This window comes from Lepisma saccharinum, chromosome 1 (assembly GCF_977018435.1).
Source record: "Lepisma saccharinum chromosome 1, izLepSacc3.1, whole genome shotgun sequence".
Classification (NCBI taxonomy): Eukaryota; Metazoa; Arthropoda; class Insecta; order Zygentoma; family Lepismatidae; genus Lepisma; species Lepisma saccharinum.
This window is the reverse complement of record NC_139229.1, coordinates 168,455,505-168,470,557: the sequence shown is the minus strand read 5'-3', so window position 1 is coordinate 168,470,557 and position 15,053 is coordinate 168,455,505. Positions and strand designations below refer to the sequence as shown.

General features: G+C 35.6%; 1 protein-coding gene across 1 annotated transcript in view; it reads left to right on the top strand.

Annotated features, from left to right (window-relative positions):
- Positions 1-1,713: 1,713 nt before the first annotated feature.
- Positions 1,714-15,053, top strand: part of LOC145987007 (far upstream element-binding protein 2-like) — a 48,877-nt gene continuing 35,537 nt past the window's right edge. The window contains exons 1-6 of the mRNA XM_083121471.1: positions 1,714-1,822; positions 5,625-5,901; positions 6,453-6,597; positions 8,265-8,435; positions 12,905-12,952; positions 13,671-13,742. Coding sequence (XP_082977597.1) covers positions 1,714-1,822; positions 5,625-5,901; positions 6,453-6,597; positions 8,265-8,435; positions 12,905-12,952; positions 13,671-13,742 — 822 coding nt within the window. The remainder of the gene's footprint in view (positions 1,823-5,624; positions 5,902-6,452; positions 6,598-8,264; positions 8,436-12,904; positions 12,953-13,670; positions 13,743-15,053) is intronic.

Here is a 15,053-nt window from a genome sequence, read left to right as displayed (position 1 = left end):
ACTCTAAGAAACTTAATCTGGACAGATTCTCAAAATCCATATTCCTGTCATCCTTCAAAGCTGCTTCTGCATATTGTTGGAATGCGCTGCCACCAGATGTTACCTCATGTGCGACATATAACAGCTTTAAAAGGGCAGTAACAAAAGTACTTCTACATGAGCAAGGACAAATCCTCAGTACACATGATTAGATTCAGCATGCTTACGTTGAAATCAAAACAAAAAATGATCAGATTCGAACCCAAGATGAACATTTTGATGTGTGTGAATGAGAAAAATTGTTTTTTATCTTTTTAGTGTGTTAATTACTGAAAAGTGAAAATGTAATGGAATTCGTATGTTATAGTAGTAATTGTATTTTGTTTGTTTTATTGTAGTAGATTTTGCGGGTTAAGTGGTAGAGCAGCCACAGGCTGAACTTCGCCCATGAATAAAGAAATTCTAAATTCTAAATTCTAAAAATACACTAAATAAGTCTTAACTTTGTATTTTGCTAATATGTTCTATTGAAGCAAGCTGTGTAATTGCATGTTGTTGCCCCCTTCTAGTTTTACATGTGTAACACTGTTGTACTTATAATATGAAAGCTATGTATGTAGTTTTTAAAGTTATCTAGTTGTATGGGGTAATCCTGTAAGTTTATTAACCCAATTTGAAAACTTAATAGCATGTTGAAGATTGAGGCATTGATGAGAAATACCAATATCTGTGAAATGAAGTTAGGAATAAATAAGGTTTAAAGGGCATTGTTAATGTGCGTTGATTTCAAGTTTATTTGCTTGAATATTGTATATTATTTGGAATTTTGTCATTATTCATACCAATTTTGTGGATTCATGATAATGTGCATACATCTTTATTATTTTTCGCTGTGAACAAGGATGCTTATTTTTGTAATTGAGGCTTAATTTTCCCTGTTAATTTACTAATTTCTCTTATGCTGTATATCCATCCAGTTTTCTATGCTGACGATTTTCATTTATTCAAAAATATATTTACTAGCTGCTAATTTTGCTGAAATAACTAGAACTAGTCCAGAATTTCTGATATAGAGTTGGGCTAATCCATAATGTTTGAAGTAAGCTGCTTGGCTAGTTATGAGGATTAGGTTGAAGATGTCATTTGTACCTCCATACAGGATGTTTGTTTCTTGACAGTTACCTAGGTTTAGTGAAATATAGATTCCAAGAAATATTTTCCACAATGAAATAGATACGAACATAGTTCAAAATTAATTATTCTTTCATACAGGGTTTCTATAAATTACTTACACAAAAGTAACAGTTAATTGTGAAGAAAGTGTATTTGTAACGGGAATGTTTTATACATCAATGAATACAGCATATCTTCATATTTTCTCTACAAGTGTTCAATATGTGATCCTTTCATCACACTGCAAATGTCCCAGCGGTATTAGATTTCCTGCCAAACCTTTTGAAGCATGTCTGTGTCGATGGTCGCAGCTGCCTGTGTTATTCGGACCCATAGCTCATCGACGTTGCTGGGAAGATGGTGGGAACAAATACACTTTCTTTATGTAACCCCAGATAGATGAATCCATGGGGTCAAATCAGGCGAACAAGGTGGCCACGGAATCGTTCCTCGACCAATCCAAGTCTGTACTTCACGATTGAGGTAGGCGGTTACTTCTTTAAAAAATGCAAATCAGCACCCACATCTTCACGCAATTGTGACATTAGATAATTCTCAAGCATGTCCAGGTATGATATGCCTCTGACAGATAAGCAAAGGCTCACACCTCCAGTGGCAGCGTCTGAAACTAGCAACTGGAAGCAAATGACGTGCGACAATAAACTTGAAGGTATATTGTATTCATTGATGTATAAACCATTTCTGTTGCACATAAATTTCTTCACAATTAACGGTTACTTTTGTATAACTAATTTAGAGAGACCCTGTACATTGTGTATCGAAAAACCTGCAAAAGCTCTTCTCTCAAATATATTACGATAGAATTCTCCATTAAAATTCTAATGTTTGTGATTACTTGCATATTATGACCTGTAATTACCAAATGTCCCCATTTCTTATTCGTAAATACCCATGTCATGGACGTTTAAAATGTTATAGTCTCATTTGAGTTATGCATTAAAGTTGTTTCCCACTTCGGGAGTGGTGTTATCATGTGAAAGAGGCCATGGAAGCATCACTTGGGTTTTAGCAGAAAGCTCATTTTAAATTGAGGAAAATTAGAATATGCTTTCCAAAGAATGTCGCTTTAAGTCTCCATATGTTGAAAGCAGATCACGTGTACTGCCACAATTCTAATTATCCACATTGGTATTATAGGTTGTGTAGGTACATGTTTTTATCTAATGTTTCAATTTTCCATGCATAAGTCCTTAGGGTACAAAAGTGCAGTTAAAAATATTTTAGTTAAAGGAAAGAATGAAGGTGATTGATGTGGCACCACTATGCCAGCCTTCTTTATATTCTTTCTTATGTATATATTACTTGAAAGTTTAAATGTTGTGTGCAAGGTGAATAACAGATACAATTGTTTAGAAAGAATTTTCACTTAACTGACAGGAAAGTTATAACATACTGTTGTACTAATGTATATTTAGAATATTTGTTGATTAGTGTTGCTGAGAATAATCCTTGAATTGTTTTAAAAGAAATTTGTACTCATGATAGTGTAAGGAAGTGCAGCTTTACAAGCATGAAACATTCATATTTAGGAAATTATCAGTAAACCAGCTAGAATGTGGATTTTATTCAGATCATTCTAGTGATATATGGAAGACTCACTGAGAAATTTTGTGAATTGTCTGAAATTTCAATTTTTGTGTCGAAGAATAGTGTGTGCACAGCATATTTACTTTCAGGTGCACAATGCAAGCATTTCAATTGACATGTCTGCAACAATATTTTTTGGAGACCTATAAGGGTATAGGGAAGGGGGGCATAAGTTGATATACCACTTGCATCACTGCTGTTAGTAAACAGTTTCATCTATTGTTTTGCCCTCCTATAGCTAGGGATGGCTGGAAATGAGTAAAAAGTCTTCTTGTAGTTTATGCTACCTTGTTTTGTCTTTTTTGGATTTAGCCTTGTTTGCCCAAGTAGGTGGTGACTCAAATCTAGCAAAACACTGTGATTTTTACTCTGACCAGTGTTCAGCATTTGCAAGCCAACAACGGTTTAAAGAAAATTTGGTTAACATATAGTTGACATGGGTCTGGGTCATTCCTATTGTCAGAGCATAGCTTTTCTTTGTTTATCTGTAATAGAAACTAGGTTGTGCAAGAATTCAAATTTTCTTCTTGCTTGCCTTGTTTCTACGTCTGTATATGTGATCACAACATTCTTTTGTTTACGGAAAAGTGAACCTGCTGTGCTACATTTTGATTCCTATTTAATGGCAAGCTTTAAGACAATATTATCTCAAGTTGCTGCATTTCGTCTTGGAAATTGGGCTCATTTGATATGGAATAATGAAAGTTCCAATAGAACTTAAAGTTGGCCATTTCATGTTGTGAACATGCTTAATGGAACAGTTTATTTCCTTTGGTCATGTGAACTATAATATTCCCATGGATTAATACTCAATTTACCTTCACAAATTATATATTTTTATTTGTTATTTCGGGAATCTAACTAAAGCTCATATTACATGAAATTAGCTTTATCTTGGTCACACCCATGGTTTAATTTATTGAAATTATCATTCAACGCAAAATTTCTTTGTACCCACAACGTTACAGCATTGCCCTAGATTGAATTTTTTCATTGTACAAAATATGATGTAACTTTTAGGATCATGCTCCTAATGACATCCCCATTGATAAAATATGCAATTATATTCACAAAACAATATGAAATGCCTGTGTTTTCCATGAAGTGCACATCTTTTTGCAAAATATTTGCCACATCTCACATGCACATAACATGGCAATTGAGGTTGTGTGTTTGCCTTGCATTTTTGCGTATCACTGTTGTCTGTTACATCCTTGCTTTAAAGAAATTCATGCAAACTATGTACACACACATTCTTCTGTTCTCATTTATCACACAGAACAGTCTGAAACATTTTTCCCACCACTGTTTTGTACCACAATTATAGCATTTTTAAATCTTATTTCTCAATAAAACATTGCCACCCCACACCCCCATCACCCTTACGTCCTTTCCATGACAACAGACTGTATAGGCTGGACCTCTTTCCATAACAAGCACATTATACAGAGATGAAATTCCGGTAGTTCTATGTAATGCCACAGCACACTAAGAAAGGAGGCTCTGGAACATGAAAACACAGCCAGTACATGGGATTTGTTTTCTGCATTGTATCCTTTCATCAGTTTTGTCTAGTCTAATATCCCTATTGTTTCGGTGAGCCAAAACTGACAAATTTACTTTTAAATTCAAGTATACCAACAGAAATTAGTTACTGTCCTATGAAATGTTCCTTCTTGATCTGTAGCTGAACGAGCTGCTAATGCGTGGCAATACCATTTCAAAATGCCAAATTACATCCTTCCGTGTGTCAATTTAAAATTTTGCAGACAACCTCGTGGAGGGAGTGGCATCAGTCTACTTCAGACAGTACCTAGTTCCTTCTCTATTCCCTTGATTTCTGATGTACTAGGTTCGTTCAAGGTTGACCAGATTTCTATTCCGAGGGGAAATAATGGAAAGTCCTACAAGCACCATACTAAGCTGGTTTTTCAAGTATTTCCACAGAGCATCCAACCACAGTTGTCGTTCCCTGAATCCTTGGACGTAGAAGGAAGTTGACTGCTGTCTTAACCACTGCAGGACATCTTTTGTGTCAGTGCTTCATCGTTCTTCAATTTCTACCCTCTTGTTTGCCTTTCCAAGGAGCTCAAGGAAAACTGATAATCTAATCACTGAGGGCTAAGTCCGGAGTGTACGAACATAACATCAAAACCTCCCAGTGCATTTCAGTGAGAGTTGTTGCATTCAAATTGACTGTGTGGGGCTGGGCATTGTCATGATGAAGAATGACATTTTCAGATAACATTCTCAGTATTTTTGTGAATTGCATTCCATATGTCATCCTTGATCAATGTGCAGTAGTACTGGGCATTAATTCTGACCCTTACTCCAAAAAAAAATCCATATGAATAACATCTTGTTTGTACCAAACATGTCCATGAGGTTCATTCATCAGCAATTATCATTCTTTGCCAAACTACTGCAGTTCTTTTCCTTTTTACATTACTGATGCTATCTGTATAGCAATCTTTGAATTTTTTAAAAAGTGTCTATTGAAACTCCAAATTAGCCCTCCTTTATAAGGAGAAACCATTTATTTCGGCAGGAAGTGAAGCAATTGCAACCATCCTCATTCATTTAGGATGTGATTTTTTATGTAAATTTTCACCCCCTTCCAAAATTGTGTTGATGTATGTGTGTGTTGTCAACAGTGTGGGCACTCAGATTTAAAGGAACACAAGCATATAAGTTCTCGGACGAAAGTAAGCAACCTGCTACGTAAAAGAAAAGTACTTTAGAAGATCTGATTCTTTAAATCGATCGCTCAAAATTTTTTAATTCAATTTTCAATACTATTAATTCTGAATTTAGTAGGAACTTAGGGCAGCAGCTTAATTGCTTATTTGCTGTTTTCCTTTAAGAACCTGAAGCCAAGAAGGTAGCAGCAGTGAATGACCCTTGTGGTGCTCAATTGGCTGTGTTAAGGCAGCAGCAACAACAGCAACAGCAGCAGCAACAACAACAGTCACAGTCACAAGGTGCAACAACGCCGCAACCAACGCAAAACCAACAGACACCACCACAGGCTGTGCAGGCTGCCCAACCTCGTGTACCGGGTGCAGCAGTCCCACATGCCGGCCTTGGTGGTGTCCAGTCAGAAGACATTCGGGTCCCGGACAAGATGGTTGGCTTGAGTGAGTATGCAAATGAATTTTTTTTTAATCCTCTCCAATTTCAGGGTAGCTTTGCAATTTCTGCCTTGTTTTTTTTTTTTTTTTTTTTTTTGCAAAGAAAAGGACAAGTGATTAGTACCTGATAATTTGAGCACCGTTGTTTGTTGTCCAAATTTGTTAGCTCAAATCGTGGCTTCAAAAAAGGAATATATGCTGTTCTATACATAAGATTGGTTTGATTTACATGCTTGACAGATCTGTTAGTAGTTTTCCTCTTATTTTTGTTACTTTTGAATATGAAAAGTATTACTGCTGTTTAATTAGCTGCACAGGCTGTTTTTCTTTAACTCTGGATGAGCATATGAAGACCAAAATATTATAACTTCCAGCACACTTAAGAAATTCCCTGTTGAATTTCTTGTGAATATACAGAGCAGATGTTCCATTCATATACCATAAGCTCGTCGAACAAAAGGTAAATTTTGGTATTTCCTCAAACTGTCGATCTTAATGTGGCTTTTTCTACTTCTCATAGTGCTAAGAATGTTAACTCACTCATAAATACTAATATTTCAGTCGTGCTCGGGAGCTTATAATGAATATTGTACATCAACGGAGTAGAACGGAAGGTCCAGGAGGAGGTGGCGGCGGTGGCGGAGGAGGAGGAGGAGGAATGTCTGATATGGGAGGAATGGGCAATCATGCTCAGGTAAGCACACTGGTAAGTTGTAGCATTCCTCTGGGATAAGATGTCTGCTGTATGTAATTTAATTTTAGTACGTAAGATAAGTGTTTGTCAAAGGGCGTCCCTTTTATGATTTCTTGCTGCTGTATGACCAATAATTTATGCATATGTTTTTGGTGATAATCATTAATACTATCATTACTCGGATATTTCTTGAAAATAGAGATGGGATGGATTGGCACTTTATCTCTCTTCTGTCATCGGTAACATTGCTAATAATTTTATCTGCCAGATATATCTTGTACATCGCCTATAACTGCGAAATTCTAATTTTAAAATTATTATGGATATAAAGGTTTTTGAAAGTAAAAGGGACAAACTTTGGCAAGCCTTTATAGATTATAGTTAGCACATTAAAAAAATATTACATTTATCCTTAATTCAGTACAAATAAGACCAGAAAAAAGTTTTCTCAGGTTTACCAGCAATCTTCAGTTTTCATCTATAATTGATATGACATGGAAAGTACACATCTAACCAGGATCAAATTATTTTCGAAAAGGCTACTCCTAGTGTGTCCCATTTGAGCTGCACGAAATTTGCTGTCCGCCATTGGATCAAGTTGCACCGAAAGGTCTGGGCAATTTTGAAAAGATATCCAAAAACCTGAAAGTCTTGGCAAAATGAGGGGGAACCTTGTTCATAAGCATAATTGAAACAGTAATACATTTAATTAAAACATTTTTTACTTGTTTTGTTGGAATTGAGAATTAGTGATATTATGAACAAATTTTGCCATCAATAAGAATTATCACATGCCTTTCAACATGGAGCCACAGTAGTCTAGTCAGTTGGAATTTCTCTGGCCTTGTCCCAGCAGAAAGTAGCTCTGTGGCTCACCCAGCCTCAATAAATGGGTACCCCGGGGGACGTAAAGGTGGTTGGAGCACTGTGCTGATCACCTCCAAAATCGCAAGAGGTCAATGTGTGGGGCCCTATTGCCACATCCGCTAAATGTTCCTTCATGGCACAGTACAATATGGACAGGCAACTTTGTACTACCTTTCAACATAATGAAGCTAATACTTATTCACGTGTGTACATGCTAGAGGACACACTCTCCGAATGCTGAATTTTTCATTATCTTGTTTTCTGTTTCCTGGTAGACCGAATAGCAGGTAGTGCCTAATAGTGTCTTCAAACCTGTAAGTACAGTTTCATGAGCTGAACGTACACATGTAACCTCTAAAAATATGAGAGGGTGTTTTATTTCACCTCATTTCTTGCTCAAAATTTTCTTTTACACTTCATGTATATCAACACTTTTTAATATGAATGTCCACATAACAGCATAAGATAATTTGAAAAGTATGAAAAACGTTTGTGCTTCAAAGTCTTTTGTCGTTTAACGTCCTCTTCTGTCCAATGTTTTGAACTTGTTTTCCACATTCTTCCTCAGGAGCCCCGGGTGTTATTGGGCTACTTTAATTCCTGGAACCTGGAAATAGGTCCAAATAAGTATGTATGTACATCCTTAGATTAGGTTTAGAATTCTGATGGACAGATTACATTAGGCACAGTTCATTACACTCTCGCAACAGAGAACAGGAACAATTATGAAGTCACCATCTTCCAAAGAACATCATTTTTTTTTTATTTAGCCATGAATCAAAAAGGATTTTAATTGTTTTGTCCTCACCCAGGTTGAAATTATGGTACCAGGACCCAAAGTTGGACTGATAATTGGCAAAGGAGGTGAAACAATAAAGACTCTTCAAGAGAAGTCTGGTGCAAAAATGGTCGTGATCCAGGATGGTCCACAGCAAGAACAAGAGAAACCTCTGAGAATTAGTGGAGATCTTCAAAAAGTAGAGGTAAGGATACACCATGTGATTCTTTAATGATCGGTCTAGTATGGTTGACATCATATTTTAGTCTCGTTGTTCAACTGTGCGTAAGCCGGTTTTCCCACTAACCTGCAATGTCAATTAAAGGCTGTACACTTATGGATATGGAACTTTTTACAAGTTGAACAGTGATTTGCGACTAAAGTGTTAAAAATATGCTTTATGTAGTAACTAGGGCTAATGTCATATTTCCACTTAACCTTTTGACGCCCAAGCCCTTTTTCAATAGTAAGCCTCGGTTGCCCAAGCCGATTTTGAGCAAAATGCAGAGTTTCAATTAAATGAGTGTAGTTCGGAAGCTAATTGCCCTAGAGAGATGAGTGATATACCGTTGTACGCGCAATGAACCAGAGATTCAGACTATATGAAATTTTTGCAAATTCGGCGTATATGTGGCGGGGGGAGGGGGCTAACTCTCAAAACGACCTGGACACAGCGTCTCGATCGAGACGCTTGGGCACCTAAAAGTTAAAGCTTATCACAGAATTATATGTGGGGGAAGGGGGTAGGATACATTGTCTTCAGCCTGTAAATTGTAACAATTCAAAATACTTAAAAATTTAATAAATTATCATTTTCTGAGGAAAGAAACTTGAGATAGCAAATTATTATACTGAAATGAAGTACACGCTTACCTGTGAAACTGTTGGAATTACATGATAGAAATCTACCAGCTTTGGTTGGGAATAGTCCTAGTTTCACATACTTCCAATGTATTACAAGTTCCATGTCTTCCCACAACGATGTTAGAAAAATAATGAAAAATATGAAATTTGCAGTTTCCATAACATTGACACACTATGGAAGTGTTGCAGGACATTTCTCTGGACCAAGATTCTCAGATTTGGGGAAAGTATTAGCCTATGTTGGTGTCACTTTCAGATCCTAATACTCGGCCTTCTAAAATTAAATTAAATTCTACATCGTTTTTCGGAATTAATTCTATGAAGTATTGTGTGGCATTTTTTTTTAACTTGGAAAAGTGTTTACAGGTATCAGTGGTTAAATTTTAAGTAATACATCACCATTGGCTCAGACTTAATTTTAAATTTCTTCACCCCGGTCCCTTGAGAAACGTAAAATTAAGGTGTAAACAGAGTTGGGGTAAGTGAAAACACTACAGAATTATCTGGAAATTTGATATATCTAAGAAAATGTTTTTACATAAAAAGCAGGAACTCTGTTATAGTTGTTAAACTGATAGGATGTGTTAGATAAGTATTATAACTTGTACCAATAAAGCTGCAGGTCTACTTATAATAGCGCATTTTGTTTATCAGTTCTTGAGGTCTGAACCAATGCAAATTCTAATCAATGCTTATGACTAGGGCCCGGGACTTGGTTATAACATATTTTTTATTTGGCATCAGATCGTGTACTGGGACGAGATCTTTACATATCTGATGAAAATCATCTGAAGTAGACCAACTTGATAAAGCATATTTTAACATATTTTACCAATTTTGCTTCTTTACAAATTTCTTCAATTTTCTCGTAATAAGACATATTTCTGTATAATTTCGTAATTATCTTGCATATACTGTTGTTTTATAATTTAATTTTTCTTCATATATTTAGCGCAACTGATAGTTCATATTATTGATGCTAGGATAAGGAAATGACGAATGAAGAATTTAAAAGCAGTTGCAGTCTTCTTTTACCAACTGAAAATAGAACAATAATACCCCCTTTTTTATCCCGCTGACAATTAATATTCATTGAAACATTATTGAGGGAAGATGTTATCTCATTGTTAGGGGCATGCATATTTCGTTTTTAATGAAAAAACTAAATTTAAAAAAAAAACATTGTAGTGTTAATTTTTCATGTTTTTGAAAGGTGTGAGATGCATTTTGTGACCATATTTTGTCACGAAATAATGCGAAATGAACTGCAAGAAGCGAAATTAACTCTTAAACACGAAATTCAGGGTTTATTCACCGACGCGACACCTTCTGAAGTCTGAAATAAACTTAATACTCTGGTAACTACATAAATGTGATATTAGAAGTGAAATGTTAATTCTGTGGAATAAGTGTAGTTTTTAAATCAAATTTAGGATTATATTCACAATTTTAAAACCAATATGTCTTTTTATATACCACTTTTCATCCATTTTTTCACCGCTATAACACCGATATTTTATTTTATTTACTGCTTTTGAACCCGAAATTGACTCCGTTTTTGTACCGTTATTTTGCTTTTTTATTTACCAAAAATATGTGCCTCTACTCATTGTTGTGCAGGATTCTGGCTTCATTTAATACTCCACCCCCAGCCTAGTCTATCTTCCCTGGAAGATACTGAATCCCATGTTATGAGAAATTCAAAAGTACTGTAGTGCATATTTTTGGATTTACTAGGAATATTTCTACCTTTTTCTGACATATTTTTCAATTTTTGACATAATTACATATATATTTTACAGTTTTATAGAACATAACGTTCCGGGCCCTACTTATGGCCGTACTCTTGCAGATGTTGCTTATGCCAACACTTCAGTATTATAGAAATATACGGTGAGTCACATAATTATTCGGACAGATAAGATTTCTGAATATTTACTGACGTAGTCGTGATATAATACGATGATAAATGTTTAATATTTATTTAACAAACAAAACACAATATGAGCACACTGTTAATTATCTTCAATTATGTTTAATATAATATATTAGTAAAATATTTTCATTAAACAAAACAAACATTGTTTGTGGGTTAAACAAAATTATTCGGACACATGGAAGGAGAGACAGGAAAACACGCTTGAAAAGCAACGAACAGAAATGTCAGTATCTGGTAGGCATCCCTTTCAATTTTAATACCTCGGATAAACGATTTGGCATACTATCTACCAATTTTCTGGTGTACACTGGCGATATGTTGGCCCATTCATGTTGAAGTCTCTCCTTGAGGTCTGCCTTCGAGGTTATAGGTGTTTTCCTCACTTCTTTTTCCAACTTACACCAGAGGTGCTCAATGACGTTCAAGTCTGGAGACTGCGGTGGAGGATGGAGCACTTTTGGGCAGTTGTACAATAACCATTCTTGTACTACGCGGGAAGTGTGCTTCGGGTCATTATCTTGATAAAACATAAAGTTACAAAGAATGCCCATCATTCCAGCACTAGTCTTTAGATTTGACTTCAGAATGTCAAGGTAAAGGTACCTGTCCATTGTCTGTTCGATGAAAGCCAATTTACCAACGCCTTGGGCCGACATGCAGCCCCAAACCATTACGTGACCACCCCCGTGCTTCACTGTTGCTTGCAAATTTTTCCCTCGGAGCTCCTCATTTGGTTTACGCCACACTGTTACCCTCCCATCTGACTCACAAATATTGAATTTACTCCCGTCAGTGAAAATTACCCGATTCCACCATGTCTGATCCTTTCCTAAGTGTTCCTTTGCGAACACCAGTCTTTTTGTCCTGTTTGGCTTACTTACAAATGGCTTTCTCCTGGCTACACGGCCATGATAGTTTGCCCTTCTGAGCACTCTTCGTATAGTTTCAGGATGACTATGCTTTCCACACTCCTCAGCTATCTCAGCACACACCAATGGAGCACTCATCTTTGTTTTTTTTTAAATTTTCCTCAAGATTACTGTCTCTTCTCTGGGGGAAAATATTCTTGGTCTCCCTGTATGACCATGGGACTCGATCCTGTCTTCATCTTTAAATCGCTTAATAATATCTGCAACTGTACTTTTTTTCATTTTCAACATTGAGGCAATTGTACGGTAAGTTTTACCCTTAGCGTGGTGCCATATCACTAACTGATGTTGTTCAAATGAACTTTCCTTTCCTCTTCGCCCCATTTCTACATAGAAAATGTTCTTATATCACAACTTTGTTAAACAAAACGCGATCGTAATTGCTACAGAAACCTACAGGAAACCAGAGTTAATATATATGAACAGAGTATGAATCAATTCGTAAATCGAAATTGTCAATGTATCGCAAACTTACGTTAACATTTACTATGTGTCCGAATAATTTTGTGGCACTATTTTTGCAACGGTAGGGATTCATCCTTCGTTATATTGTTGCTGATGTTCGTTTTTTAACCTTTTATCGACCAACATGACATTTTTTAAACGAAAATCAACTTCAACGCTGTACACAGATTTCACTCCCTTCCCGCTCATAAACGTTAGAAATTTACTGTGTGTCCGAATAATTATGTGACTCACTGTATACTTAACATGAAGAACATGAAATATTAAAATAAGAGTATTACTAGATGGTCAACTAATCCTGACTGAGCTTTGCTAATTTACATATTTCTTCTGTGCATTTGTGGGTGTAACATACATGTAGTGTTTGCAGAATGGGCTTAGTTTAGTGTTTTTTCCTGCATTTAATGCTAAACCTGGCCTTGCCTTGAATTACAAGAATTCATGAATAATTTTTGTTTTTATTTTTTCCTCTTCCAGTATGCAAAACAGCTTGTGTATGACCTGATAGCAGAGAAAGAAATGCAGGTAAATATTCACTTCAGCACTATTTATTTCGCCTTGTAATGCCTGATGAAAAAGGTATGACTTCTGTTAAAAGTTTTATGTATTGCTTGATTTACCAGCTAGGAATTTTACAGATTATAGAAGTTCGTCACCTATTTTTTTAGTCATTTTTTGTGCACTGCTTGCCTTTGGCATTTTTATGAAACATACTTATGATGTGACATTAAGAATGTATTTTAATGTTATTGAAAGAGCATAAAAAATCACTTGTATAGTAGATCCAGGCCTATTTGTCAATAAATGGATTAGTTCATATTGTTGAAAGGTGTGCCTGGAGGACGTGTATTTTGGGTGCTATGCAGTTATTCTTGTAGGGTAGTTGAAGTACACTTATTTTCACATCCAGATTGTTATAATTTGAATAGGTATAAAGGTTACTTGTATGCTAAGGAAATTTGTGGTTAAATTGTTGCTCTGAAGAATGTAGCTTTATTGCTTAATACTTGTATCATGTGCTATTTTTAAGAATGATGAATAACATGCTTGCTTTGTCTATTTGGTTAGCTGCATAAGTAGGAGCAACTTGCATAATTTTTTAAAAAAATTAGGGTGTTGTCCCCAAGTGTGTTACGTAGTGGGAACTGTAGTTATGGTTCCCAACTATCCCTTCTCCAATACCTGCATTGGATGTTGGGAGCATGGTTTGCTTTTGTCCTTTGATAGTTTCGTTTCTCATCAGGCCTTTACCCGTGGTCAACGTGGGCCAAACCAAGGATTCAGTGAATACGGAGGTGGTCCCGATTCAGCAGAGGTAGGGGTTATAAGTATTGTTCAGTAATTGCAGCCGTTTCATGTTTTACATTGTTTCTCGGTAATGCAAATCTCCTTACATGCCAGAGATTCGCACAAGTTTTCTGATGCTGAAGGAAGTTTGTTTTTGTTTTGAAAATTGATTTCCTTCCCATTGAAATTGTGTATTAGCATGTTCAGGCATCTGAAGGAGTGTTGTCTGTGGTGCAGTTTAATGTTCTGGCATTCATTTTGTGCAACACTCCATTCTGCATGTTTATATTCTCTAATTGTATAATTTATTTATTATCTAAGGAAACCCGTGCATGTACATTCAGAAGTTTTTGACTTAGGATTATTATGTGACTATTGATAAGTGCGTGCATGAAGTTAAGGATGCAATGCAACATTCAATTGATTGCCCGTAAACCCTGACAGAGGTTTTTTTTACATATGTATGTATAGCATGTAGAGATGACCAAACACAAAATTTTGTGATAATTTTCTATCCCGAAATTTGATATTTTCATATTCAGATTATACAATTATCTGAAATACCTGAATGTATTGATTCTCTGGACAGTTTGTTATTTATCTGTTTTGGGGCTCTTCGCATATTGTCATATTAATTCTACTGTATAGATTCTCTCAAAGTCCTCTTCTAATCTATCTGTTTATTCATTTTATGGATTCTCAGCAGATTTTTTAAATGTTTACCTTTTTTTTTTAAACTAAAACAGATCTATATCTACATTACTAAGGTCAGTGTAAATGCAGTTTTCCACCGTAACAAAAATGTAAAAGGGTTACAGTTAAGAATGTAACATTGTTTGATGTCCCGATCCTTTACATGGTAATTATTTTCTTAATTCCAGACCATTCTTCCCAGAATAACTTGCTGAACTTGAAAAAGTAAATAGCCATTTGCAGACACAGGTTATCTCAATACTTTGATATCAGGATATCTGATATCCAGATAGCTGTATTATCCAAATTATCTGTTGCATCCGAAATGGATATCAGATATTTTGAAATCTGGATTTTCTATAAACAAGAATCCTCTTGGATAATTTCTTAAGCTCAACAATTTTCAAATACAGTAGATTCTTGATCATATATTTTTAAATCACCTAGAAAACCTTCAAAACTTTTGAGGAAATCAACCTATGGGCGTAACAGCCAAGTCCGGATATATTGAAAATATACCCAGATTCCTGGAAACTTAAAAATCCAGTTGTTTTTGTTTTTTTTGGCCAAGATTAAGAAATGGAAAGAAATTTGCACTTTTTCTTGAACCAGCTTCTTAATGGAAGATATTCTACACAAAAATGTT